At 43.0% G+C, this 25,308-nt stretch overlaps 2 protein-coding genes across 2 annotated transcripts in view; one reads left to right on the forward strand and one right to left on the reverse strand.

The window, feature by feature from the left end:
* Positions 1–2,695: 2,695 nt before the first annotated feature.
* lrig3 (leucine-rich repeats and immunoglobulin-like domains 3) lies at positions 2,696–24,279 on the reverse strand. Its single transcript, XM_036519864.1, has 19 exons — positions 23,848–24,279; positions 19,856–19,927; positions 19,681–19,755; positions 12,158–12,292; positions 11,852–11,995; positions 11,237–11,380; positions 10,695–10,838; positions 9,987–10,130; positions 8,973–9,053; positions 8,674–8,745; positions 8,269–8,340; positions 7,462–7,625; positions 6,813–7,133; positions 6,086–6,367; positions 5,345–5,818; positions 4,635–4,793; positions 3,978–4,118; positions 3,398–3,637; positions 2,696–3,120 (listed from the first exon to the last, which is right to left on the reverse strand). The coding sequence occupies exons 1-19, from the start codon at positions 24,042–24,044 to the stop codon at positions 2,876–2,878; spliced, it is 3,306 nt and encodes a 1,101-aa protein (XP_036375757.1). The 5' UTR covers positions 24,045–24,279; the 3' UTR covers positions 2,696–2,875.
* zgc:165507 (uncharacterized protein LOC561188 homolog) overlaps positions 19,485–25,308 on the forward strand; it is a 44,098-nt gene continuing 38,274 nt past the window's right edge. The window contains exon 1 of the mRNA XM_036519866.1: positions 19,485–19,582. The gene's annotated coding sequence lies outside the window, so the exon portion shown is untranslated. The remainder of the gene's footprint in view (positions 19,583–25,308) is intronic.

Raw genomic sequence — 25,308 nt, forward strand, 5'->3', positions numbered from 1 at the left:
CCCTCCTTTTTATTCAACTGGGAAATGAATATTCAACATTCCAAATAAAACTAGATAAAACAAGCTGTGCCCTGAAGAACACAATTACAATGGAGGGAAGTGGTATGTAATCAAATGTCATTAAATGACATGTAAAATAGAAGGAAAATATGAATCCAAAATGATTTAGACTCAAAGTTAGAGAAGCCTTAAAGTTACACAAAAAGCTGCACATATGCACATGCCGGTGCACTTTAAAATCCTTTCTCAAAATTCACTCCAAAAAATTTCTTGACTGTGGAGTCAAAACAAAACTGGGTTTGAGGAGGCAATCAGGCTCGACTCCCTTTCCCGGAGGACTTTCTGCGCCTCACAACAAAAGAAATCCAATTCCACCCAGCAGTTTGCAGCCATCTTATATTATAAACATCTGTCCTTGCATGGCCACATCTGGCAACAATGAGGGCAAATTAGCTACAAAATTCTGTGTATCTGGCAATGAGATAAGGCTTAGCATGCTAAATTCATTTTCTGCGCTTAGTCACTGGTGGTCTGAAGAATGATCCACTTCCTGTCTCGCTCTCTGGTGCCTGAGTCAAAGAGGGGAAATTATCCTGCAGTCTGGGCAGAGCCTTTCTGACGGGAGGCTGAAGGCTCCTCGCTGACTGCTATTCCCGGAGACCCCTGGATCCCGATCTTTGAAGCAAACCCATTCCCATCCGTCTCTCATTTTCCTACAAATTGTTTCAGGATTGTGACTGTTTGACAAATGTGCCCAGAGGAATAAATAAACTGTTTCAGCTTCGACGAATGTTTAAAACTAAATTACGTCCACGTACGTAATTACTACAGGCTTAGTTTATAAGTGTAAAACATTGCTTACTGGACTGAACTATGGCATGAACGGTGTAAGGGAAACATCTTCACATGCTCCATAATGCAATACCAGAAGCTATTCTGCAGTAAAAGTCACGGCACAAAAATCTGCAAATCAATAATTGACATAGGCATAGACACAGTGAAGCGAGCAGTGAGGAAACAGCGCTTTATTCTGGAACAGTACATTCTGCAGCATTTGCAAAAATAAGGGAGGTTTATTCGTAAAGCAAAAAAAAAAAAGGAAAATGTGTACACCAGATGAAAAATGTGGAAATGTTCCAGCTCGTTCCCTGTTAAGACTATTCATCTCAATGCATCGTCCTTCATCATATCACATGTACACAGATTTTGCCCTGTAGTAGTGATTCATGTTCAGTATTGACCATAATCAAGAGAGCTGGGGTACAATTAGCAGTTTTTAAGCTGATCCTCAGTTGGTGTTTGGAGGCAGTGAGTACCTGAAGACTTCTATAGTAGGCAAGCTTATGGACGAGCCTTGACCCTCTATAACCAACAGATTGGCATGGTGAAGTACTGAGGTACCTGCAAGCCATCCAGTCATCTTATAGATTTCCCCTCATCAGCTGCCTTCAAAGGGTGTTACAGCACCATTCTATGTTAATCGCACATGCCCCACTGGTGAAAGTCACAAGAAGTAGATTTATTTCTGTATGGTAAGATAAATTAACTTTCAGCTGCATGCTGCAATGGACAGTAAAAGGATGTGGGATAGCTTTGGACAGTCATCACTGCACTGTAAATGAACAGTGTGATATACCATATACGGTATGCATCACACACGTACATCTACATGCAAGCTCATAACTTTGTAGTAATGGTAACATAAGTGATACATTGAAAAACACATTTCTCCTTTTAAAAATGTGTTTAAACTGCAAAAATGGGAAAGCATTTGAAGTCGTTTACACAGAGCTGCAACAGAGTGCCACTTCTTCCAGGAAGCTCAAGTTTCCCTGTAAATGAATTTGGGGTCTGACAAACGCCTCTGGTCTAGGAGAACCGAACGGCCCCTTTTCCAGAGCAGCTCTGCTAGGAGTACACACTACAGCTTCCCTCAGCAGAAGGCGGACGGGCCTAAGTAAATAAATGGAGGCCAAAGCCACAGAACTGGGGTATGACTCATCCTGTAACACCCTCCAGAAGGCAGCCTGGGCCCCCTGAGCCTGGAGATGGCAACTTGGTTTCCAGACGGAGTCGCCCTTCGGCCAAACGCTCATGAGAGTTTCTCTGGTAATCGAGCCCCACGTGGACAGGACTGATTGGTGGGAAATCCTCTTGGTATCAGAAGGAGCTGCTGTTTAAACCATCGCCCCGTCCACAGGCTGGGCCGCTCACAGCGGTGTGGGGGGTCTGTGGCCAGCACAGCTTGTCCTTGGCAGTCTGTGGTGCATCTTGGAAACACTTCCCCTCTTGGGCCACTTTTGGAAAGAGAGCAGTACCTCACATGTGGATGGTCAAGTCTAAAAGTCCACAATGGGTCTTTTTACAGAATAAAGCTACCTTGTCCTTGTGTGCATACAGGTATAGGGAATAACGGAAAACAGTCACAGCATTTTCAATGTATATAGCAGCACATGGAAAGGCATTTTATTGTATATATGTATGTGCAAAGGGTGCTTAACTTGTACCAAAAGCTTATGCTTGAAGAATGTAATAAACATGGCATTTTCATTTGACAATCTACTTTAAGGAAACAGTAAGCAAAAATAATGGATTCTATTTACACTTAATTTACAAAATATAATATACTTTGTATAAAAAACGTATACATGTTCATTAACTTCTGCACTTAAGTTACTTCCCACTCTATTGCTGTGTGAAAAAGCGGACTTTTCCCTCGCTTGTCCATTTTTCTGCATTTCCACCAAATGATGTATTTCAAATACATTCAAGTGTCGCACAGAGCAATGCATCCGTCAGTGAGGTAGCTTTTTTTGGTCGTCTCCTTAATTAAGACCAAAAGGACATACAGTTTGACCGCCGCGCACAGATCCCGCTATGTGCTTGTTTGGCCTGGCGGGAAGTGGCCCGTTCTGTTGCTGTCATAGGGGAGCTCATAGATGTCAGCGCTCTGCTCTGATGTCGAGTCTTGCCTGGTGACCGCCTCCTCATCGTGGTCCAAGTCCATGTCCACCGCTGCGTAAGGGTTCTCGTGCAACAACATAGGGTCACGTGGGGTGACCGGACCGAACCCTGGGCACAGCTCTGGCTGGGGCCTCCAGGGCGCTTTCCCAAACGTACCTGAAAGCACCAATAGAACTGTTAGAGCTCCTAACCTTCCCAAGAGCAATCAAGCCAAGGCTGTGCTATTGTAACTGCACCCCAAGGTCAATGGGACCATGAGATCAGAAACAACAAACCATGTAAAACTGCATGCCTATGCTCATTTTGACCCCACGCTCCCCCTTCAAAAACAGCCTTAAGCTCATGACATCATGCTAGGAGCTGACTCAGTCATGCAGGTTTTGCAGTCTGATACCTGTCAATTATGACTGCATGCATTTACGTTTGGACTTACCCATGAACGAGCTTGAATGCAGTCGGTCTCGGAGCTCTGCCTGGTCCCTGTCTGTAGACGAGCCTTGGTTCTGCAAGTGGAGAGAGCCGTGGAGGCTGGAGCTGGGCAGTGGCATCCGGAGCCCTGCAGCCAGTGGGTCGAAGGGGTCTTGCAGGGGCATACCATAATGCTCCCTTCTCTTCGAGCCGGTCAGGCTTCCGCTGTAAGAGTCGAATGTGGGTCTCTGCTCCGCCGCACAGCCTGGGGAGAATGCCAATGGCAAGGGCAAAATGACACAGCCTCTATGCACTCGTCTGCCTACCGTACAACACCAAGGCAGCCCTGCAAACACTCCCTCCTGCCCCCCACAATAAATTTTCCATGGTGTTTTGGTGACATCATGCACTCCCCGCTCCACTTGGCAAGTGGTGAGGAGGCAGGGCGGAGAGAAAAGCTTTCGCTCTGGGAGAAATGTTGTGCCCCCCCTCCTCCTTTTGGCACATGTCCCCAAAATCATTTTGGTTGACATTTCTGGCTTTTGAAAGATTGAATCTGTTGGACTTTCACAAAATAAAAATAGTGGTCCTTGGAGGGCACTTACTTGTAAAAGCCTCAGTGGATTCTGGGCCATAGAGGTTTCCTCTCCGGAGCAGAGAGCTGATTGGTCCTTGGTAATGGCACAGGAGCGGGTCAATGGCAGCCTCCATGTCTGCCTCACTCCCAGTATCCAGCTGACACAGGCCTGTGGGTTACATATGCCATTCAACTGACTGTATTTTTGTACACAGTCATACCAAACGTGACTTAACCATTATTCATTTATATTACAGTGGTTAAAGAAATTGATTCTTGACTATTTGATATCTTAATACCTTATAACCTTGAAAATGTTTGTTTGGAATAAAGACATTTATTAGTGTGCCTTCTCAGAGGCGCTGGCCTTATGTGGGCTTAATGTACTACTCAAAACCCTACCTCCAAATCTTTTTCAATAATTAACCTTTTCTGCAAAACTTAAAATTAATTTCATGCTTGAGTTAGTCTATTCCTGTTGAATGAATGTTGTTATGTAAGCATTAATAACCACTAGCAGAGAATGACAAAACGTGTCCCTGAAGAACTCTGGCACTGAAAAGCAAAAATACCAACTTTCATGACACAAAGGGAGCACACTGATCTGAAGTAGTGTTTGATATTAGGAAAATACTCCCATGAGCCTTGTCAATAAGTTTCCATAAGCTGGAGCATCGGGTCTTACCAGCAAGGTCCTTCTGTTGCAGGTAGAAGCCACCAATGGAGGATGCCATGAACTGGTGGCTGCTGCCATTTTCTGAGGGGACGTATGTGTCCTGTCTGTCGGCCAGCGTTCCCTGTGATGACAGGTAACTGGGGATGTCCGCAGGCAGGTTGGTCTCGTCTGAGAGAAGCCCAGCAAAGGGGTAAAATAACCAACTGTGATTTAAAATATCATCTACCCTATTTAAATAAGAATCACATCCCCCAAGTCACACTTAAACCCAGTGAAATTAATCATTAGCTTCTGAAACAAAAGGAAGAGTGCAACATAAAACAGTATCTTTAACATTGCTGAATTACATCATTGCATACACATATCTTGTATACATTTGTGTCCCTTGGTTGGTTTTGTCATTACTCTATTGCTACAAAACAAATTTCTACCGCTTTGAGTAACTTTTACAAGTCAGGAAGCTAGTAACCATCATTTCTACTGATGTTCTCTTAGGAGTATTCAAAATGGTACGCACAGCTCTGTACTGGGTTAAATGGGTATGCGTTATTGGTTGTACTATATTAGGTTACTGTACATTTGTATGCACATACTCTTTAGATGTACTTAATCCACGCATCCATGTGGATTAAGTACATGTAAATAATATGTATGGAATGCCATGTACTGCACCCGTGTGATAGTGGAGTGGCGACTGGTGTACCAGCTGAAGGCCTCACCTGTGTTGGTGACGCTGCAGTCCTCGTTCCGGCGGCGGGTGTGGTATATGATGACCACCCACACCAGGGAGGTGCCCACCACACAGCACACCACGGCAATAACCACAATGCCCACGGTTGTCCAGCCGTCCCCTTCTGCCACTACGCTCCCCGGCCCCGCCCCCACGGCCCCACCCTGGGCCGGGTCACAGTTGGGGCCAGCCAGGACCACCAGGCTCACGTCCCCCCGTGCCGTGCCCAGGGGGTTGGACATCTCGCAGGTGTATTTCCCAGCGTCCCCCTCAGCCGCATCCACAATGATGAGGAGCTGGTTGCCGGCAGCAAAGAAGTGGCGCTCCGTGGCCGCCAGTGGGCTGTCGTCCTTGGTCCAGTTCAACTTTGGCGCCGGGCTTCCGCCTGCTATGCACTGCAGGACGGCCGTCTCCCCCTTGGCAACAGTCCTGTCCATCAGTGGCCGCAGGAAAGAGGGCGTTTCTGGGAAACAGACAAGCCAGATTATTAATACCAAAATGATGGAGATACGCACATTTATCATATCGCTCTAAAAACATTTACAGAAGTTTTTGCCTGTTTCAGTATATGAAAATGTACAATACCAAGCAAAAGTTTGGACACACCTATTCATAGGAAATAGAAGGGATTTTCTTTATTTTTACTCTGAGTAGGTATGTCCAAACTGGTACTGTATCCAAGTATAGCTAATAGGAATGCTAAAGCTAAAATGCGCGATTGCTCTCTCACCCAGAACGGTGAGTGTGGCATTAGCAGATATGGCTCCGGCTGTGTTCTGAGCAGTGCAGCTGTACACGCCGATGTCCTCCGTTTTCACATCCACGATGAAGAAGACGTCATCCTCGGGCATCACATGCATGCGTCTCTCCCGAGCGGCAGGGAAGTCAGTGCCGCCGTCTTTCTGCCAGGCAATCTGTGGGGCGGGGTGCCCACCGGCAGCACACTCCAAGCGGGCAGTGGCCCCCGCACGGATCGTCAGATCCATGGGCATCTTGGTGAAGGATGGGAGCACTGGGGAAATGGATAGGATTGCGTCAGAAAACCCGCATCTCTTTTTCTCTCTCACACTCCATATGAAAAGGCAAGAATACACTGCAATGGGCTGGATCAACTGTCCTAGAAATGCTGGGGAATCACTGCAAAGCCTGATGGACCACATTCATAGGATAATTCCATTAAACTCAAGTTTTGTGAGATGGAGTTTTACACTTCCTCAATCAAGACAGACATCCCATCCACAGTCATTTATATGGATTTCTGTTATGTTCATCAACGGTCAAGGTCTCATTTTTATGAAATGGTTTTGTGATTATGCACCCTTTTCCTCAGACCACTCGGATGAGCCTTGTGGTCCTGTCTGGCAAAGGCCGCCATGATGATCTGTGAAACCGCAGCTGAAGTGAAACCCAACTGTGAATCGTCATACATTCACAGACGATCTGCAATAGGCCCTTACTGTTGACGGTGAGCTTTGCTTTGGTGGAGTACGAGGAGCCGAAGTGGTTGGAGATGACGCACTGGTACCGGCCCTCGCTGCTGAAGTCCACATGCCGCAGCCGCAGAGTGGTGGTGTACTCGGTCACATCGCCCCCCTGAGCGCGGAGGTGCGCCTGGTTGTGGATCTCGGCGTCGTTCAGGGCCTCGTTGTCCTTCTTCCAAGCGAAGGTCATCGGGGAGTCGCTAGAGCTGGCCGCTGAACACACGAAGGTCACATTGGAGCCCTTGAGTGCCGACTGCGTCTCGGGCTGCACTGTGATCTGGGGCTTTGGGAAGTCATCTGTTCATGACGAAAAAAATGGAAGATTCAGTTCCATTTATTTAATTCCATTATTTTATCAATCATATTTCTTCATGACTGCTCAGAGTTCTGGGTACGATGGCTGAAATATATCCTAATGATTTTTTCCCCTCACAAAGTAAGCTTTAAACGTTTTCTGGCTGACATCATATGGTTCAAACTTTGAAATTTTCCATTTTATTCCATTATAAATTTTCCATAATGATTAAGAAATTGGTAGCATTACTGCTGGAATAAGGGGTAAACAGCTGAATTTTAATATGTGGAAAACCTAGCCTTAATCATATCAGGTTTCAGCAGGACTCACCACACACAAAGTCCTCCTGGCTGACTCTGAACACACTGCTCCCCTTCAGCATGAGGGGATGGGCACAGCTGGCATTAATGAAGGGCACGAAGCCGTGCTCCGCCACCCACTGCGGCAGCCATTTTAGCTGGCAATCACACAGTAGGCTGGAGGTATTCAGGTGCCTGTGGGAGGATATGTGGGCCACATTAGGCAGGTAGTCCATGGGGGCCAGTATACCACACACAGACACAGGTGAAGAGGAATTCTGCAGTGACCTCCCTCCCAAAACCATAGCCATCCAAGTTTGTGGAAGCAGCAGTCAACTGGCATCTCTAAGCTCTGGATCTCACCTTCTCAGCTTTATTTCATACAAACAATTACAGTACCTATGTGTGGAGGGGGCATGCGTAGTGACTGTGATTTTTTCGTATTCATCTAGAGCAGTGTTTCTCAACCCTCTCCTGGAGGACCCCCTGCCCTGCATGTTTTAGATCTCTCCCTGCTCCAACACAGCTGATTCAAATGATCAGTTTGTTATTTATCAGCTTCAGGAGTTCATAGCGAGTTGATTGACCCAGGAGAGGGTTGAGAAACACTGATCTAGAGTGTTGGCTGTTAAATCTGGTGTCATGTACAGGAAAGTCTGATGTACTAGTTTAAGAAATTGGAGGCTTGGTTTTAATCCTAGATGGGCTGCTGAAATTACACCATTGATCAAGGATTTTCCTTTCAAAAAACTGTATTTATAGGTAGTGTATACTTGAAAAATAGCTCTGGGTCCATATGTACAAGGCAAATGAGCTACTAACTAAAGCATATACTTACAGTTCCTGAAGTTGTTTAATTTGAGAGAAGGCATTAGCTTGAATTGACATGATTGCATTGTTGCTCAGGTCTCTGTAGAAAGGAGAGTTTCAGTCAGTTTTTTAGTACTGCTTTAAAGGATTGCCTTGTAAAATGACCAAAAAGTTTAAATTCCTTAAATCTAAGAAAAATGTAAATAACACAAATCTGGAAAGCTGAAGGCCTGCAAACACTTCAGTGATCAAATAAGAGAAGCAGTCTGGGCTTAATAGTAATTACAGTGTAGGGTGCGTAATCAAGCACAACTAAGCCTAAACTCAGCTCAGGAACAAGACAGCTGTTCCTAATTTATTTTTAACAGAATTCAAAGACAACTTAATGTTCCAAAATGCCCTCGTTGTCTGTGATTTTGGAATAGATGCTTACAGGTGTTCGAGCGTGTCCAGGCCAGAAAAAGACTTCTTGGTGACAGAACGGATCCGATTCCCCTGAAGGAACCTAAAATGTGAAATCCATGTTTAAAACTACAGTTACATTATCACTTCTCCTACCTTATCTTATTATAGTAACCTTAATCATAACCTTAAGGATCATCTACATAATCATGTTTCAGAAAAGTAAGAAACACACTTAGGATTGCATGTTTTAAGTCAATACAACATTTACTATGCACTACCCTGGTCTGAACATCATTTTCAGGTTCAGTGACAAACACCCAAACTCACAGTTTTCTCAGTTTGTCAAGGGCAGAAAATGGCCCATTCATATCCTCAATGGTCCAGGAGATCTCATTGTTTTTCAAATCCCTAAGAAAAGGAAAAAAAAAAGGTCAAGTCAAAATCTAGATCCAGATAGAGAAAATTATCTACTCTTCATAAGCCTTTGGCTTTGTGCAAATGTAAATGAAGACAGTAAAAATGTAAACTCTTTCTGGTTTACATGGGCCTCAGCAACATCACTCAGAGAAGTCTCTCACTGTCTTTGCGGATGTTAAAATTGAGTTGCTTTTTTTGGGTCACATACATGGCTTATATTTTCACACAGACACAAGAGGACACAAAAGAGTAAATAATAAAACATGGAAACCACTGTACAAGCACCCCCTAAAATGCTTAAGTTGAAAGTGACCCTTATTTCAACTGTGTTCGGATAAACTGTTTAAAGAAAATACAGAAAATGTACAGATCCTTAAGTGGAAATGGACCGTTGTCTGGCCTGCTAGACTGTTCCCCACCCCCACTCCCATTTCCAACCCCTCTAAACAGCCAGCTTCCTCTTCAGCATGCCTGGCTACAAATGACTGACCTGAGGCAGCGTAAACCCCACCCCCATCCTCTACCTACACGCCTGCCCTCCACTGACCTCTGTGCACAGTTCACATTTGGTTCCATTTAAACTGTGGAGAAATGTTTTTAAGTCTTGGAGGAGCACAGGGTTTATACTCTGCCAGCTCACCAAGGTCAAACCGACATCATTAGGACTTCACATATGCAAAATAAAACACCCAAACATTGATTCTTTCACATATTAAACACGCAAGAGTATTTCCACAAACAAAATAATGAAAAACTGAGTTATTACGCAATCCTTTGGTTGGTACACAACAGCAGCTGAAATTAATTAAGACATTTCCAAAGTTTTTTTCCCCCTTTGGAAGCACTACCACAAAGCTAAAATTGAGGGAATTTGCTGTGGATCATGTCTTCAAAGTGCAGTTATGTATAGTTGGGGAGACTTACAGGGTATGCAGGTTAGAGAGCCCCCGGAAAGCACCATCAGCGATGAAGCTGACGCGGTTGTTGCCGATATGAAGTTCGTCAAGCACGCTGAGACCCACAAAACTGGATTCCTCCAGCCGCGTCAGCTGGTTTGAAGTGAGATCCCTGCGGATGGACCAATAGAGCAGTTATCAGCAGAACAGAGGCAAAAGCAGTCCAATTTGATCCAGTCAGCCCTCAAAACCTTATCCAATGAACATTTCAGGTATGGGAACAGAAAGTCTTTATCACAGAATTTTTCTATGTGTAACAAATACCTTCTCGTTTTGACATTCAGTCGCGTCAACAGTTTCCGTTTTCCTTCTCCTACAGCGTTCCACTGACATAGTTCAACCACTAACGCTGGTGAGTTGCGCAACCAATGTTTACTTTTTCACATTCAAAAGAAATTGGACAGAGTTGTCTGAACGCACCCAGACAAAAACATCACTCGCTGCCAATTCATTCTGTTCAGTGGGAGAGGAAGAATGCCTTTCAGGATCTGCGGATGGTCAAGTATCATCATGGAGCCCTACTGGCTTGAGCTATCAACAACAGAAAGCCGTTGTTGCCACCCTGAACGTTTCCACCCCTGGGTGTTGCCTTGGAGACCGTGTTATGAGTAGGCGGTGGCCCAGGCGGTGAGGAGGCCAGAGTTTTGGCAGGGGTGAGGTGCGGAGGGACACTCACAGCTCCCTGAGTTTCTGGCAGAACTCCCAGGCGTCTGGTCGGATGCGGCTGACGGCATTGTGGGCCAGGTGGAGCCGCTGTAACGACAGCAGCCCATACAGCCAGCCTTTGTTCACCTCTGTCAGGTTGTTGTAGTCTAACTGCCTGCAAATGAGAGACACCCACAACCGTTATAACGTAACCCCAACCTGAAAGTCAAAGATTGTATACACAATGAACAGCATGCAAATGTTAATATGCAAATGTTAACACGTATCTTATGAATACAGGTACAATACTATGTACTTAATGAACAGTTCATAGTATATTTCAAGCAGTGCAGAACCCAGTAAATTGCACAGCTGCAAATTTTTACAGTTAATTCACCATCTCTTTTCTTCAATTCAATAAGCTTTGTACTGAGGCATTGCGGTACTGTACCCTGCTGAATGCAGCAGGTATTCCATTCTAGCCAAGCTGTAATACATGAAGATCAAAGGCCCCTGTCCCATCCCCAGTGTGCGGGCGCCCTGTCTGTAGGTGTAGCGCTAGTGGAAACTTACAGAACCTCCATGTTGCTGAGGCCCCAGAATGCCCCGTCCATTAGCCGGCTCAGTCCGTTCCTCTGCATCTTCAGCGACTTGAGGGAGTGCAGCCCATGAAATGTCAAGCCATCCACGCGCTTCACTCGGTTCCTGTTCAGCTCCCTGCATACCCCATCACATTGTGGATCACAATCTGCAGTCCAGTGAGGCTCCCCTTCAATCCCAGCACCCACATTCAAACGCTGGTCCTTCTCACTACCACAACCCACAGTTCAACCCTGTTCCTGTTTCTCCTACAACCTATGGTCCAACCTCATTCCTGCTAGCTACCTAGAGGTCCAATGGCCAAAATACAGCTCCAGCAACCTAGAGCCTTACAGCGCTGCTCAGCTGTGTCTACTGCTGCAAATTACAACCTACAACATAAAAAATCATCTTGAAATATTCATTTTATTTCCACCAGGGCTTATGCATAACCAGACTTTATGCGGTTACCATAGTTATTCAGTTTCTGACTAACTATGGCAACTAAATAACTAATGAATAACTAAACCTTTTCATCAGAAAATGCAATTACGCCGTGAAACACAAAACTGAAACGCTTAGGCCGAGGTATGGGCCGTGGTGACTCACAGGTGCTGAAGGTTGGGCAGCTGGAAGATTTTGGCTGGCACAGAAGTGAGTCGGTTCCTGTTCATCTTCAGAACCTGAAGGGTGTTGGACAGGCTGTCAAAGCAGCCGGACTCCAGGGACGAGATGCGGTTGTTGTTCATGAAGCTTGAAGGAAAGGCAGTGGAAAATGCACATTTAGACCCTTTAATTACTTTTCTGAGTGACAACTCACCAATATATTGTCGGGGGAGAAGGCTAGTAAACTGATTGCAAGGAACCTTCTCAACATAAGATGCAACAATGGTGGAAGAGAAGATGAAAACTCACAGGTTTTTTAAGGGGAGCACAGGGAATGATGTGGCCTTTAGCTCACTGATGATGTTGTTGCTGAGGTCCAACGTCTCCAGAGATTGGAAAGCTTGCAGCCGCTCGAGTGGAATCTTTGCAATTCTGTTGTTTGCTCTGAAATTAAACACAACCATATGAACAAATGCAAATGCATGTGCATTAATGAAGCTGATCAGGTGTTTTACTATTGCAAGTGACAATCACAGCAGTTAAACATAAAAGCCTCTGTTTTGGCTTGACCACTGTCATAATGTAATATCCTGTCACAAACACATACCCTGAGGTAAGGAAACTGTGTAGTCAGGTGTCAGTGCAAGGATGGCTTAGCTACTTGAAGCCACCGCAATATGCACAGTTCACACATACTGGTTTTACACTGTGTGATTTTGTCTATAAGGTAATTACTAACAAGGCATTAAAAACTGGCAATTACTCGGCTGATGAATGCTGTGCCCTTAGTGAAAGCATGCCATGGCAGAGGCCAGCAATTTCCTGAGCTGCACGCCTCCTAAATTGCAGTGCGGGCCTGCTCGCTTATAAACACGGTGTGCACAGTGCTGCCTTTGTGCGGGCCCCGCTGGGTAAAACAGAAATTCCTCACAGTGCGCCGGGCGGCGGAGCTCACGCCGGTCACTGCCACATTCGCAGAGCCCTCATCACCTCAAAAAAATCAAATCAATGCCTCTTTAATTTGGCCTGCTGAAATTAAGCTCTGAGTCAACGTCAGGTTTGGGTTTGCCTCCGAGGTAATGTGAGGAGTTCAAAATACAGAGAGTAGCAAATACCTGCACAACTTGTGTTTGAGAAACTCTGTTGACGGTATTCTATGGAGACTTATTCTTGTGAGTAGTACTCACAAGGGTGAAAGATCACATTTAAACAAACTTGTACGTACTTGGGTTTACCGTTAGGATTTGGAGGCATAAATTGTATAGTACCAGTTGGAGTCATGTCTACAACAGCTGAATAGATCTACTCTCCATAGATCTGTACACAGCACAGATCTGTACTACTTGGCAGGGGTAGGAATTTTCTTGTGCAATGATTGTAGAATTGGGGAGTTAATTTACATTTAGAGTAATTCAGCTATGAAGATATGACATGATTTCTCTTGGGAGCATAATGACCATTCCCCAAAAATGGGGAGGCTATAAAGTATACAAGAATTTGATCCATTCCCCCGGGTGGCTAATAAAGTGATCCACCTATTCTATAACATAGCTGGGATTTTTGTGGTGCGCTACATACACTCTGGGTGCACCTCAGTGCAAGTCCAGACCAGAACTCACTTTCCATGAGGATACTGAATTTGGCCTATCAGGGCGAAGTGGAAGTAGGTGTGTGTTTGATGGAATGACCAGTCAGGGTGTTTTCATTCTCAAGTTTCCCATAAATAATTAGTGCAGTAAGGAAAGGTCTTTGATTTTTTGTTTTATTGCATTACTAAAAGAAACATTCCAAAAAGAGGGGGGGAAATATAGAAAATCTCAGGTGATGTAGCTCATTATCTTACCTTTAAACACTCCACCTCATCAAGTGGGCAGATCTTAAACTATACTGGCCACTCAAATACTTTAAATGTAGTTGTTCCCAACTAAACTAGAACTGACTAAAATTAAAGTACGACTAACTATCAATACTAACTACTGGCAGTAATCAATTTAGACAAAATGCTAACACAAAATGTCTATGAGCAGTGACACAATGCTTTCATGTCACTCAGTCATAATGTTTACAGCACTGTTCTGTCACGCTTTATTAAGAGCTGGTATGTAGGGTCAGGGGGAGGAGGAGAGAGCATTAACGCAAAAGCACCCTCAACCTCTCCCAATCTGGTTGAATCCTGGGTCTCCTGTGGCTTAACCTATCGTACCTGAAGCCTATCATATCTGAAAACTCATCTTCAAACTGTATTTGGGTGATTCCTACTTGGACCTATCCTGAATGTTTATGGTTGGACTGAGAATCAGACAGCCCATGATTCAGCATTTCTCGGCCATCTGCCCAGTAACTGGTGCGGGCTGTATAGCTCGGCTTAAGGCAGGTAGTGGTTAAACATTCTGGTGCTTACGTCATGAACCTAGAGACACAGTGCCTTTGGTATGCATGAACATTTTGAACATTCAAGTAAGGGGTTCAAGCTCATGCCTGTTTGCTTCAGCCAGCAGCTTGTACAGCTGATAAGTATAATGTTCAAACCATGAACACACACAGTCGAACACATGTAGGGCAAGCGATTCTGGAGTGCCCACGAACCAGGCATAAAACGGTAACAAGGGACACTGGCTGCCAGAACATGTCATAATACTGTGGGGAGGCTGTGGGTGAGGCCAAGCGTGACGGTCTGCCCCCACACAAATGAGGCAGAGAGGGGGACAGAAAAACACGGCCTCCTAAAAACAATTTTGAGCTCACAGGCTTGGAAAAATTGTCACTCAGCTGAAGTGGGGCTCAGCAGAGAAGCAAACTCTGTACTCAGTACTGTAACGCAGCGGCCGTCAGCCAAACCCAGCGCTGTAAGCCACCCATGAAAAGGTACAAGTTGGCCTTTTGTGTGCAGATTTGCAGAAGACTTCATGCACGCCGCGGCCATGCTGACGGCACACAGCATTGGGGCATCGGTTTTCACGCTCTCTCCATGGGTCGAGGGGGAGAGGGAAACCAGAATTTCCAGTTCTTTGCATGGAATAAAGCCCCCATGGCTCGGGGTAGCTTGGAGGCACAAAGCAGCTGTCAACACCCCGCGCCGCCTCATGTCTCCCGAACAAAAAAGCGGGCCTCAGGCCTTTCAGCTGTGATGTGGGAGGGAGGCAGGTGATGAGGCTCGTCTCTGTACCTGCACGCCTGCTGGCTTCCTGCTACAAACACACCTGGCCAGAACTGAGGCGACCGCTTTGCACCGACACAATGCATATTCAACCTCTCTGTTACAATTACTGGTAAAGGAGACCCATCCAATCCAACTGGATTCTTAATCATTTCTTGTCTAAAAAAAATCACACCAAAGTTTAGGAACTTAGTTTGGCTTTTTGTATGTCAGACATTCCTTCCTTGTGCGTATGCCACAGTTTAATGGTGCAGATCTGCCGGTTCCTGTGCCAACTTGTTGCTAGTTTGAACGGACCGTGGAAAACGTGTGCATTGCTCCAAAAAATTTAAATTTGCTGGAAGCAAATTAGAGAGATTATTTTTCTGGTCCTCATTATTTGGACATATAAAAGGGACCATGGAAAGTAGAATATCAAATAAAAGGTACGAAGATCACAATAATAGTGATACAAAGTGTTTGGTTCAGAATGGCAGACAATAAATCATCTGTTTTCTCAAATGATAACTGAAATAGGCAAATCCTTTGGTTGAAGTACATTTTAAGACGCATGGCTCAAGATGGGCAATCAGGAAAGGGCTATGATGGATGGGATAGCATAATTACATGCTGAGCTGTTTTGTGCCTGCTAGTAATGGAAAGGTATGCTGTACATGGGGTGGTTTGATAGTAAAATGGCAGACCATTTTGCCAGTTCAGCTCAAATACATTTGCAGTATTGTGCCATTGTAACCATCTCATGCAGTTATTAGGACAGTTAAGAGCACAGTCGATATGTCTCTAGGGAGGCTAGTTAGATAATGTTAGTTAGGCCCAATCAGGAAGTACACTATATTTTAATATCCAGAGAGAATCTGTGACATTTACACCAAATCTAACCTACAAGGCAAAGGATGTGAGCCTACAGAATGGTTACTTTAATGCATAAGAAACTGTGATTAACAAATAACATTGCTGATTGACAGGAACTGGGAAGATTATGCTTGAGTTGTTTTACCCCTAATAGAAGCTGATCTGCCTGGCCACTTACTTTTAGATATTTGTCATTACTTGTTCCACATGATATCAAAGAAGTCCAGTCAATCCAGTAGTTTTCAAAGACTACGTGAATATGGCACATTCAAATGGAAGTTTGTTTTCCTTCAAATGCTGAAAGATGTGATGAGTGCCTTTGAAAAGAAAACATCTCTGTGTACTAAAGTGCTCCAAGTGCTTATCTCTTTATCTTTACTTCTTGGGGCCAAGAGCGGGCAAACAAGTACAGCATTGTACTTTTGACTACGCAGACTTTAAATTTGTTCAACCAATTTTCTCCCAAATAAGCTTATTATGCACCATTACTTAATAGTTTAAGGCCTGCTTGTCAGTTCTGGGCCTAACAGGGATTTAAGGCAACACAGAAAAATTCATTCCAAGAGACATATTCCCACAATCAATAAAATACTCATTCCTTCGGGATCAATTTCAAAATGCTCTTTGCATGTCTATGTTATTTAACATTCACACGAGTGAAAACCACTGGCACTTTTTAATAGAAGCAAACAAAATGCTGGTTTTATATACCGAAACATCCACACCAAAACATTTCTTTCAAATTAGAAACAAGTCTACTGCAGTAAAAACATTATAGGTCATTTCAAGTGTACTGTGAGTCTCCCTGTATCAAAATGGCTATTTGAGCTTTGTAGCAGAATCGCTAAATGTCTTGGCATGTAAGATGCAAAATGAAACAAGCATTTGGAGGTAATTCATATTCAGGAAAAGTCCAAAGTAAGTATAGTCAGAACATGAGCTACTTCTGAACAACAGGATCCAGTTCTGAAAAAGGAGTTGCTAAAACGGCCAGGAAGACCAAAGCAAGAGCAGCTAAAGATTCCACACAACAAAGAAACGAATGAAGCAACAAAAACTATTCACTTCTCAGAATCAATTTTAATTTCAACATACTTTCCCAATGCCGTAAGACTCCCCTCTGTAAATAATTAATAAGATGGCAGCAACAACGGAGCTATCCAGAAGCCGTACTATATTTCGCACTGTCTGAAAATTTTCCCTTTTGGTGCACTCCAGTTTTTTCCCCCCTTTTTTGGCCCAGGAAAAAAAAGTGCTGGGGTATCGAATGCCACTTAGTTCTTATTTAAACAGCCAGGCAGACATCGCGGCAGCTCTCTCTGACTCCCCTGACCCGGCCCTGAAGTAAAAACAAACGGCAATAACTCACCAGCTGGTAGCAATTGAGTCGTGATCATCTTAATTAATTGAACAATTTCCCAGGAATTTATGGGGTTTAACTATTCAGGGTTTTCAATACTTGCAAAGAAATTCATCTTGCTGCCTTTGGTGGTCTTTCCAATTCCGCAGTGATTCCAAGGGCTAATAAAAAAATCTGAAGCGGCTGTAGGTTTCCTTGTTTATAGAAGACTTTTGAAACATAGAGTCTGGGCTTAGCAAGGTTTTCTCCTGCATTTTATCCCTCCTTATCCTTATATTGATCGCATTACCTTTACTCACTCTCTGGCCATGTACCCAATGTTAATGGCAAAATTGGATAGCTGTTTGATGACAAATTTGATTTGCCTTTTTTTGGTCCAAACTAAGAAGTTAAACAATGGTGCTCTTTTTCTTCCAGAAACCCCATTTCAACCAATGTTTGTTTCTCAAACTTTACAGTACCTCCCACAACATGCAGTCTACAAAGTAAGGCCACTCTGCATTCCCATTCCCATCCACAAAGCCAAAGAACATTCCTTTCAGTGACTGATCATTTCAAGGCAAGCGCTGAACAAGCAATCAATCTTTCTTCCTTTGCTAGATCTATATAGCTTTTATATATGTATGTGTGTGTTATTAATTGTAGGAATAAATAAGGCTCAGTCCAATAACGTACATGTGAAATATGCATGCTCTTTTATGTACTGGATTGTGCAGTCTCCAAAGCAAAGCGAGCCCTGGTTTTCATTACAGGCGCCACAGCAGAAACGGGAGTCATATGCTGGCTTTCCTAAACTCTGTTCTTCGTCCAATAGGAAATACCACACACACGCATTTTACATGAACGCACTGCGAGCAAAAAAAGGGTAAGAATGAGACGCCAGCGATTTTCCCGTCATTCTGATGATAAGAGAAAGGACTGGCGATATTTCACACATGGGTCTGCTCTTGGTCTTCAAAAGCTGAAGATGTGATGAGGACTTGGACTTGTTCACACCAAAAAAAAAAGTATTCCATTGTGATCTGCTTACAGACTCATCAAGAGGCTCATTCAGTGGATCAGCTCCACTATGACCCACCTCCTGTGAGGTTCTTTACATTAATGAAGTGCTGTCACAATTGACTGAATTTCTATGGGGGAAAAAGGCTGTAAAATAGGTACATATAATTATAGTTGCTGTCTTACTGATAAGAATATGTGTTACAATGTGACTTATAATTAACCTTTGGTCTACAATAGAATTATGGCCATTCCTACTTGGGAAGTTGAATGCAGTTGCTGTAGTTCTATTCAACATAGTAAGGACTCAAAGCTCACAGAGGGCCATTTAGAGAGAAAACAAACTTCCACGTGTTCTACAGTAGAATCAGAGACTTTGCATATTGAGCATAATGAGGCAGTTTTGTATTTGATTCTGGAGATAAAAAGGTTAAAATATTGTTGCCACATTAAGCCTATAACTAACAGATCTGATGTTGTCAGTTATGTCTTTTTAACCTCATGAAAAGCAAGTGTTTGTTATATATTCATACACCCTTGCATATGCCAAAGTATTCCTTGTTTAGAAGACAACACATTTGAGATAAATATACAAACAAGCATAAATAAATTGAGGATGTGTTTCTTCATTTTTGCACTCATGTTTTTTCCTGAAAAAAATAGCCTGTTCTATTTAATAAAGACACTATTGTAAGGAAGATAATAAGGAGGAGAATAGCAACTATTCTTCATTGTGGACATGCCATGTATGCAAGTTCTAGAATAGTGAAAGAAAAATATTTTTCCATGTAAACTAGTACTCGAATGAAAATAAACTGCAAAATAGTAATTTATTTGTTTTGAAAGTGTTCATCAGTCAGATCTACTATAGCTACAAATGGGATAGAAAGAATAGTACCTGCACAATGGTATATTACGGATTTCTTAGCACCTAGACCAATAACTGTTGTCCTTGTGCTTGTCTGTATGTCAGCTACAAATTCTCAAATGCACAGTTGTAACAGTCTTTCCTTACTATAAACACGCTTTTGACACAGAAAACCTGTGTCAAACTGCACATTTTAATACAGCTACCCAGAACATGCACTGGTCCAATACAGACAGCACAGTTTATGACATTTTCCGTTGACACAGCAGATTCCACAAGGATTCGAAAAGGGCTTTAAAAGATCTTAACCTTGCGCAGCAATATGATCATTGCGACACGTCACTTTGTACGCGTCAGTGCTGGCCAAATCAAAAACTAGTCACAGGGAGACTGCCTGCAAGCGAGCTGGGGAGGCCCTGCACCAGCCCACTCCTTCTCCCCAAAGCCAGTCCCAGACTATTCAGCTCTACTTCATCGAGCCTGAGGGAGTTACTAAACGTGAGTACAACACCAGCAATCGATCATCACTTTCTGAATCCCAACAACGCAATACTTGGGAGTGAAACAGCCTGAGAAAAAAAAAACGTCATACTCACAAGCTAAGAACGGTGATGTTTGCGGCGCAGGGTCCCAAATCGGGGATTGAGTCCAAATCATTGTTGGTTAACTTTCTGTAACAGACACAACAGGGGTTTTGTCACATTTAGCCCATAGCAGGGTGAGTTTGAATGTTTGTTTATTGTAAAAGTACAGAGTTCAGGGCATACTTACATCTCACTGAGGTGGCGCAGTTCTGTAAACAAAGCCCCATCGAGTGACTGCAATTTGTTATGGCTCAAATCCCTGTAAAGAAACAGAAACATTTGCAAAAAAAAAATAGATTACACCTCAAGCATTTCATCCCAAATTATACAGGCCATTTTGTTTATGTTCTTATGAGAACATTAGGAGAAGCTGGAGTGTTAACTTTAAGTGGGACTGAGTAATGTTGGGTGACAGCTGGAACAGCTCCAAAACAAGTACAACAGCTTTGAAACGCACAGAATAGCCAGAAGAGTAAGAGCAGTCATAGTAATAATATCCTTTATTAAAAAATACATTCTCCATTTTCGAGAGAACTCAGTATCTCCACATCAAAAAGCGCACAACGCCGTTGTCTTTTGAAATGGGCCAAACAAGCCCCCAGACGAGTAACAGGCGAGCTCTGTTATGATGGGAGTTGAAAACAGGCCCAGGACCTGGCTATGGCCGTCGACTACGAAGGCGTGGGGTTATTGACGCTGCCGTGCGCCATCAACAATGTGGGGCCAGAGAGACTCTGCCTCTACAGCTCTGTTTGCCTCCATCTGGAATCCATCAAGGGAAACTGAGAAAAACAACAGGCCATCTATTCACAGTGCCAGAGAGAGAGAGAGAGAAAGAGAGAGAGGGAGGGAGGGAGGGGAGAGAGAGGGAAAGGGAGGGAGGGGAGAAGAGAGAGAGAGAGAGGGGGGAGAGAGAGACGCCTTTGATTTCCAGCAGAATCACTCCTGTTGCGTCCATTTGTTCCGAGTTGTTTTTAATGACTTAGGGTGTGTTTTCTTGCTTCTTTTTGCCCTGCATTCTACGCACTGACCAACACGTGTTTCTAAAAGCATGCAGACTCACGAAAAGTTGCAGAGTTTATCAAAATGGTAAGATAAACTCAAGTGTTTCTGGCACCTTAGCATCTGCCAGAAATCTCGATCTGTACGCAGATCAGATAAAACGTGTGGCTCAAATAGACTTTGACCTGTGTCAACATGACCTGTTACCACATACTGGCACATGCCCTCATGACATGGGTAGGCATTAATAAAACACATCTCATCCTCAGACAGTATTCATGGACTTTGCTTTGACGCTTTACTTCTTCAGTGCCGTTATGTAAGAGCTTGTATTCAAACACTTACAGCCCACTTAATACTATTCTCTGAAGAAAAAAAATAATACAACTCTCATTAAACCAGTCTGCCTTTATGTAACAAGCCTGAAAACAGTTTTTAGTTTCAGAAACACTGAAAGGGGAGGCACAAAGCAAGTAAATGGCCCTTGGTATGTACAAACAAACCACTTTCTTTGGGTTTTACATTTGCAAAGAGTCACCCTAAGGCTTATTCCTGTACTGTGTTCATTGTAACCAAGCAAGATGTGTGGGAGCAAAACTTTAACACCCTTCAGCGTCAACAGCGTCTGCTTTCAGAGAGGTGTGAAAAAAGGGGAAGGTGGAAATGGCCAGGTTTACGGGACGGACGAAGCACGAGTGTTCAAACTCACAGCAGACACACAAACATCCCTTTCCAAACTTCCAAAAGGAAAAGTCAAAGCCAGCACACACACTCGGGTCTTCATCTCTTTCTATGAGGCGTGAAAAGGCATTTCTTTCCAGATTTGGGCAAATCATCAGATCTATTTTTCCTGGCAGGGGGAAAGGGGAAGGCTCGAACAGAACCATCCCTGCACGTCTGAGATGCGAATGCAGCGACAGCTCCCTAATCGGTTCCATCAGGAGCTGCGCAGCTGCTAATTCAGCAGAAGAAGGGGGACGGGAGAACAAAAGCCAGAGTGGTTGAGGGTTTTAGGGCTTGCTGGAGAGCAGCTCATAAATCACCAAGGCCTGAGCACAAGATTTTTAGTGTGGAAATTTTTTCAGGGGTTGCTGTGGTCAAGGGACCGTGTGTTTCATTCCTGGCAAAATCAAGTTTCCAGCGTTAGCCTACATATTTTAGTGAGTCAAAAGGAGGAATAGGACTGCTTAATTTACAATGTGACATCATGAACCCACTGCTTTGCTTTTTTTTTCAAAGCAAAATGAAGATGACAATAATGATTGTTACTGGCAGTAAGATTGTTATGTCAACACATGACATTTTTCTGTTTTGCTTACATTGACACATTTTATCAATTGAAAGGCACCAGAGCATGTAGGAATTACTGTATTAAAACAAAGAAGAAAATGCCTAAAGGGGAACTAAGCCCCTGCCACATTCTTTAAGATTTAAGTAATGATTTAATTGGAAAATGAGCATTTTACATTTTCTTTAAAATTTGCTTAAACCAGGAGACTGACAACTGCTAAATAATGTATAAAATCCTGAATATGTTTACAATCAATTTCACGTTTGTATTAAATACATAAGTACACCAAAACAATTTGCAGACTTTTGGCATTCTCACAGGTTATGGTAAAGTGGGTCAAACAGGCCAGCTCTTCTATTTGTTCAGTGTGACCCAGGTGGAATCAGACTGTGATGTATGAATTATGTCAATTAGAAATCACACAATTGCAGCTGACCCAGGATTTGGCTTTGAATGAGGCTATTTACATTCAGGTCACCTCCCAGCATTGTTAGAATTGCCACTGATGAAAGTACATTATCAGCAGTAATTACCCAAGTGACTGAGCCCCCTTCTATTAAATATAAGCCTCCAAAAAAACTAAGAAATAGTGCATTTAGTCACAAGGTTTAAATACTCATTCACATTTCCAAAAATCATTTGATACTACATACAAGGAAAAAATATCAAAGTACTGTCATTTTTGCTCCTTTATAAACTAATATATTCAGTAAATAACCTATGGCAAAACGAAGAAAACTAGACCCATACTGCAAATGCTGTTTTTTGTCTGTGAATACAATGTATTCTTCAATCCAAATAAATGATTATTTGTAGTTAAACTCTTAATGTCTTATTCTAGTTGCAAACCAATTGACTGATGAGTAAAAGCTTAAGGACTAAGATTCTTATCTCTGGCAATCACCATTCTTAAACAGCTTTCACACAACAGAGGCACCCTACGGTTACTGAAAACTTTACGCCATATGTTGTCAGTACAGGCATTCACATCTCATGAATACAGCGGCGTGACCCTGAGAATAATTTGAGTAGAATTAGCCACAACTAATTGAAAGCCTTCCTGGGTTTTTCATAGTTGACACAGCTTCCTGAAACTCACAATATAAATTAAACGTTATTTCAACTAAATTACAATTGCCTTTCAAACTCCAAGTGGTGTAACGTTATAGATCACTTACAATCAATGTAGGTTGAAGCTTTTCGTATAAGGGATATAAAACGAACTGTTCAATGCCTGGTTTTTAAAACAATTAGATTTTAAATTTTATAAAAGAAAACTGACTTTCAAACTTACACGTTGTTTCTTACGCAAAAAAAAAACTTCCACATAAACTATTCACAGTTTATCAAAGCAATGGCAATAATGTAACAACACATTAACATAAATTAAACAACGACCACGGCAGATGCCGCCTATTTAATATTATGTACCTATTATGTACCCATCGCACGGTCGCCACTTGATAGACCTCATCGAGAATACCATCACAAGGCCTAGGCGTTGTGCAAGGCAGTGAATTTTTTTCTCTTTTTTTCCTTTCTCTCTCCCCCTCCCTTTGGGGTGAATTTAAAACATTAAGTAGACTTAAATTCAACTATGCCTCTTCTTCAATATACCCGAACTAGATTCCTTAGCAGGACTGCATATCTTTAAGATAGGGAAAAACAACAGCAAAGTTTACCAAGTTGTATGCATGGGATACTTATTTGTAATACATACAACATTACCCAGTACAGTGCTGCTGCTTTGTTCGTTGTTGGTTAGGCTAGTATCAATATTACTTTAGTCAAAGGATCGAACAAACTGAATCGGCTCTCATAAAAAAGCCATACTTCAGGCTTCATTGGAAGTGAACGGCAAACAAAAGCTCGTTAAATACACTTACAATTGAACGACCCATGGAGGGAGATTTTCCGGGATTTGTACCAACTTCAATCGACTGCAGTCCACTAGGTCTCCAACACATGTGCACGGGGCCGGACAGGCCTTCTGATCCAATCCAAGAGTAAATTCCAGTCCCGAAAATAGCAGAAAAATGATGGGGAACTTCGCAGCGCTGAGTAGCTGCTCCGCAGCGGACATTTTTGACACTCGCTGAACAGTCTGCGCTTAAACACTAAAAACTTTTTCTAATCGCGAGATATCCAAGAGAATTGAAATTCCAAGTAGAAAAAGTGCACATTTGGTTTAGGTTGATGTTCTTACTCCCAGGGAAGCATTCTACTTCTTTTTAGTCGTTGAAATGGTAAAACCGTAAAAGCGCAAAACCAAACACTCCCATACCTTCAGAGAAGTTTTGCAGCTTGTACTTCACTTCGTTGCTGTAGCAGCGAAGTACATGCCAGACTCCCCACAGCGAGCTCCCCCATTGGATTTTGCAACTGAGGCACATGACTCAAAAACAATAGTTGAGGGGGGCCAGGGAATGGGATTTGGGAATCGTAGTCCAATTGGTTTCAGATACAGCCTGAAACATAAGCCGACAGAAAGGAGGAGGACATTACTCCAGTACTATCCCAAGTGAACGGTCTTTAAGTGAATTCTTTAATGCGTTGGTGTCATTCTCCAAATTGTAACACCCATGTTCATTTAAACTGCAATTCGAGGATGCCATGTTTACTTATAGGTTACTTGTTGCAAGACAAGAGCTGCTTGTTTGACTGAATAAGCAAGGCAAGCATTAAACAACAAGTTAGATGTAAACCTGTTTTATGCCAAGACCAAAATGTTTTGGTGGTTTGTGTTTAAGTATGCGGGGACTAAGCTTTGAAATGACTTGGCCCTAAATATTAAATGAAATGAACTGAAAAATGTGGTTAACAAAAAGTGCAAACTCGAATCAACAATTAAAATGTATATTTTGTTGACAATTAAATGATGTACTCTACCTCACTTGTAAGTCGTTTTAGATAAAAGTGTCTGCCAAATGAATGAATGTAAATATATTTTAACTACCTGCAGAATTCTGTTAGCACATATTGGGAAATGCATTGTTATTGCTTGAAATAAATATAAAGCTTTATTAAATACTTATGTGATGGGAATACACTGCTGCAAGAATCACATCACCCTGCAAAGATAAGAAATGCATAATGCCGGTGCACTGCGTTAATTGTGCTGAGTGAATGAGCTCACTTGGGTCACATATTTGTGCTCCCCGAGTGCCCCCTCTATGTGTTAATGCTATGCATTTTGACACGGGGAGCACAGGGGCTTCAGCCCTGTGGCATAGCTCATTATTTTCACATCCTAACTCCCAAAGATTTTACACCTCGAGGCATGCTGTAGTTACAAGATGCTGCTCTCCAGCAAACTGTTTTAACAGTTTAGGAAATTACAAGAAGTA

Source organism: Megalops cyprinoides, chromosome 25 (assembly GCF_013368585.1).
Source record: "Megalops cyprinoides isolate fMegCyp1 chromosome 25, fMegCyp1.pri, whole genome shotgun sequence".
NCBI classification, from domain to species: Eukaryota; Metazoa; Chordata; class Actinopteri; order Elopiformes; family Megalopidae; genus Megalops; species Megalops cyprinoides.

Excerpts from the sequence above, each read along its gene's own strand:
- lrig3 (XM_036519864.1), bottom strand. The coding sequence starts at position 24,044 with ATGTCCGCTGCGGAGCAGCTACTCAGCGCTGCGAAGTTCCCCATCATT. Across the intron at positions 12,293-19,680 it reads AACATCACCGTTCTTAGCTT|AGCAAACAACAGAATTGCAA; the intron begins GTGAGTATGACG and ends GTTTAATTTCAG. Across the intron at positions 10,839-11,236 it reads CTCAGCAACATGGAGGTTCT|GCAGTTAGACTACAACAACC; the intron begins GTAAGTTTCCAC and ends TCTCATTTGCAG.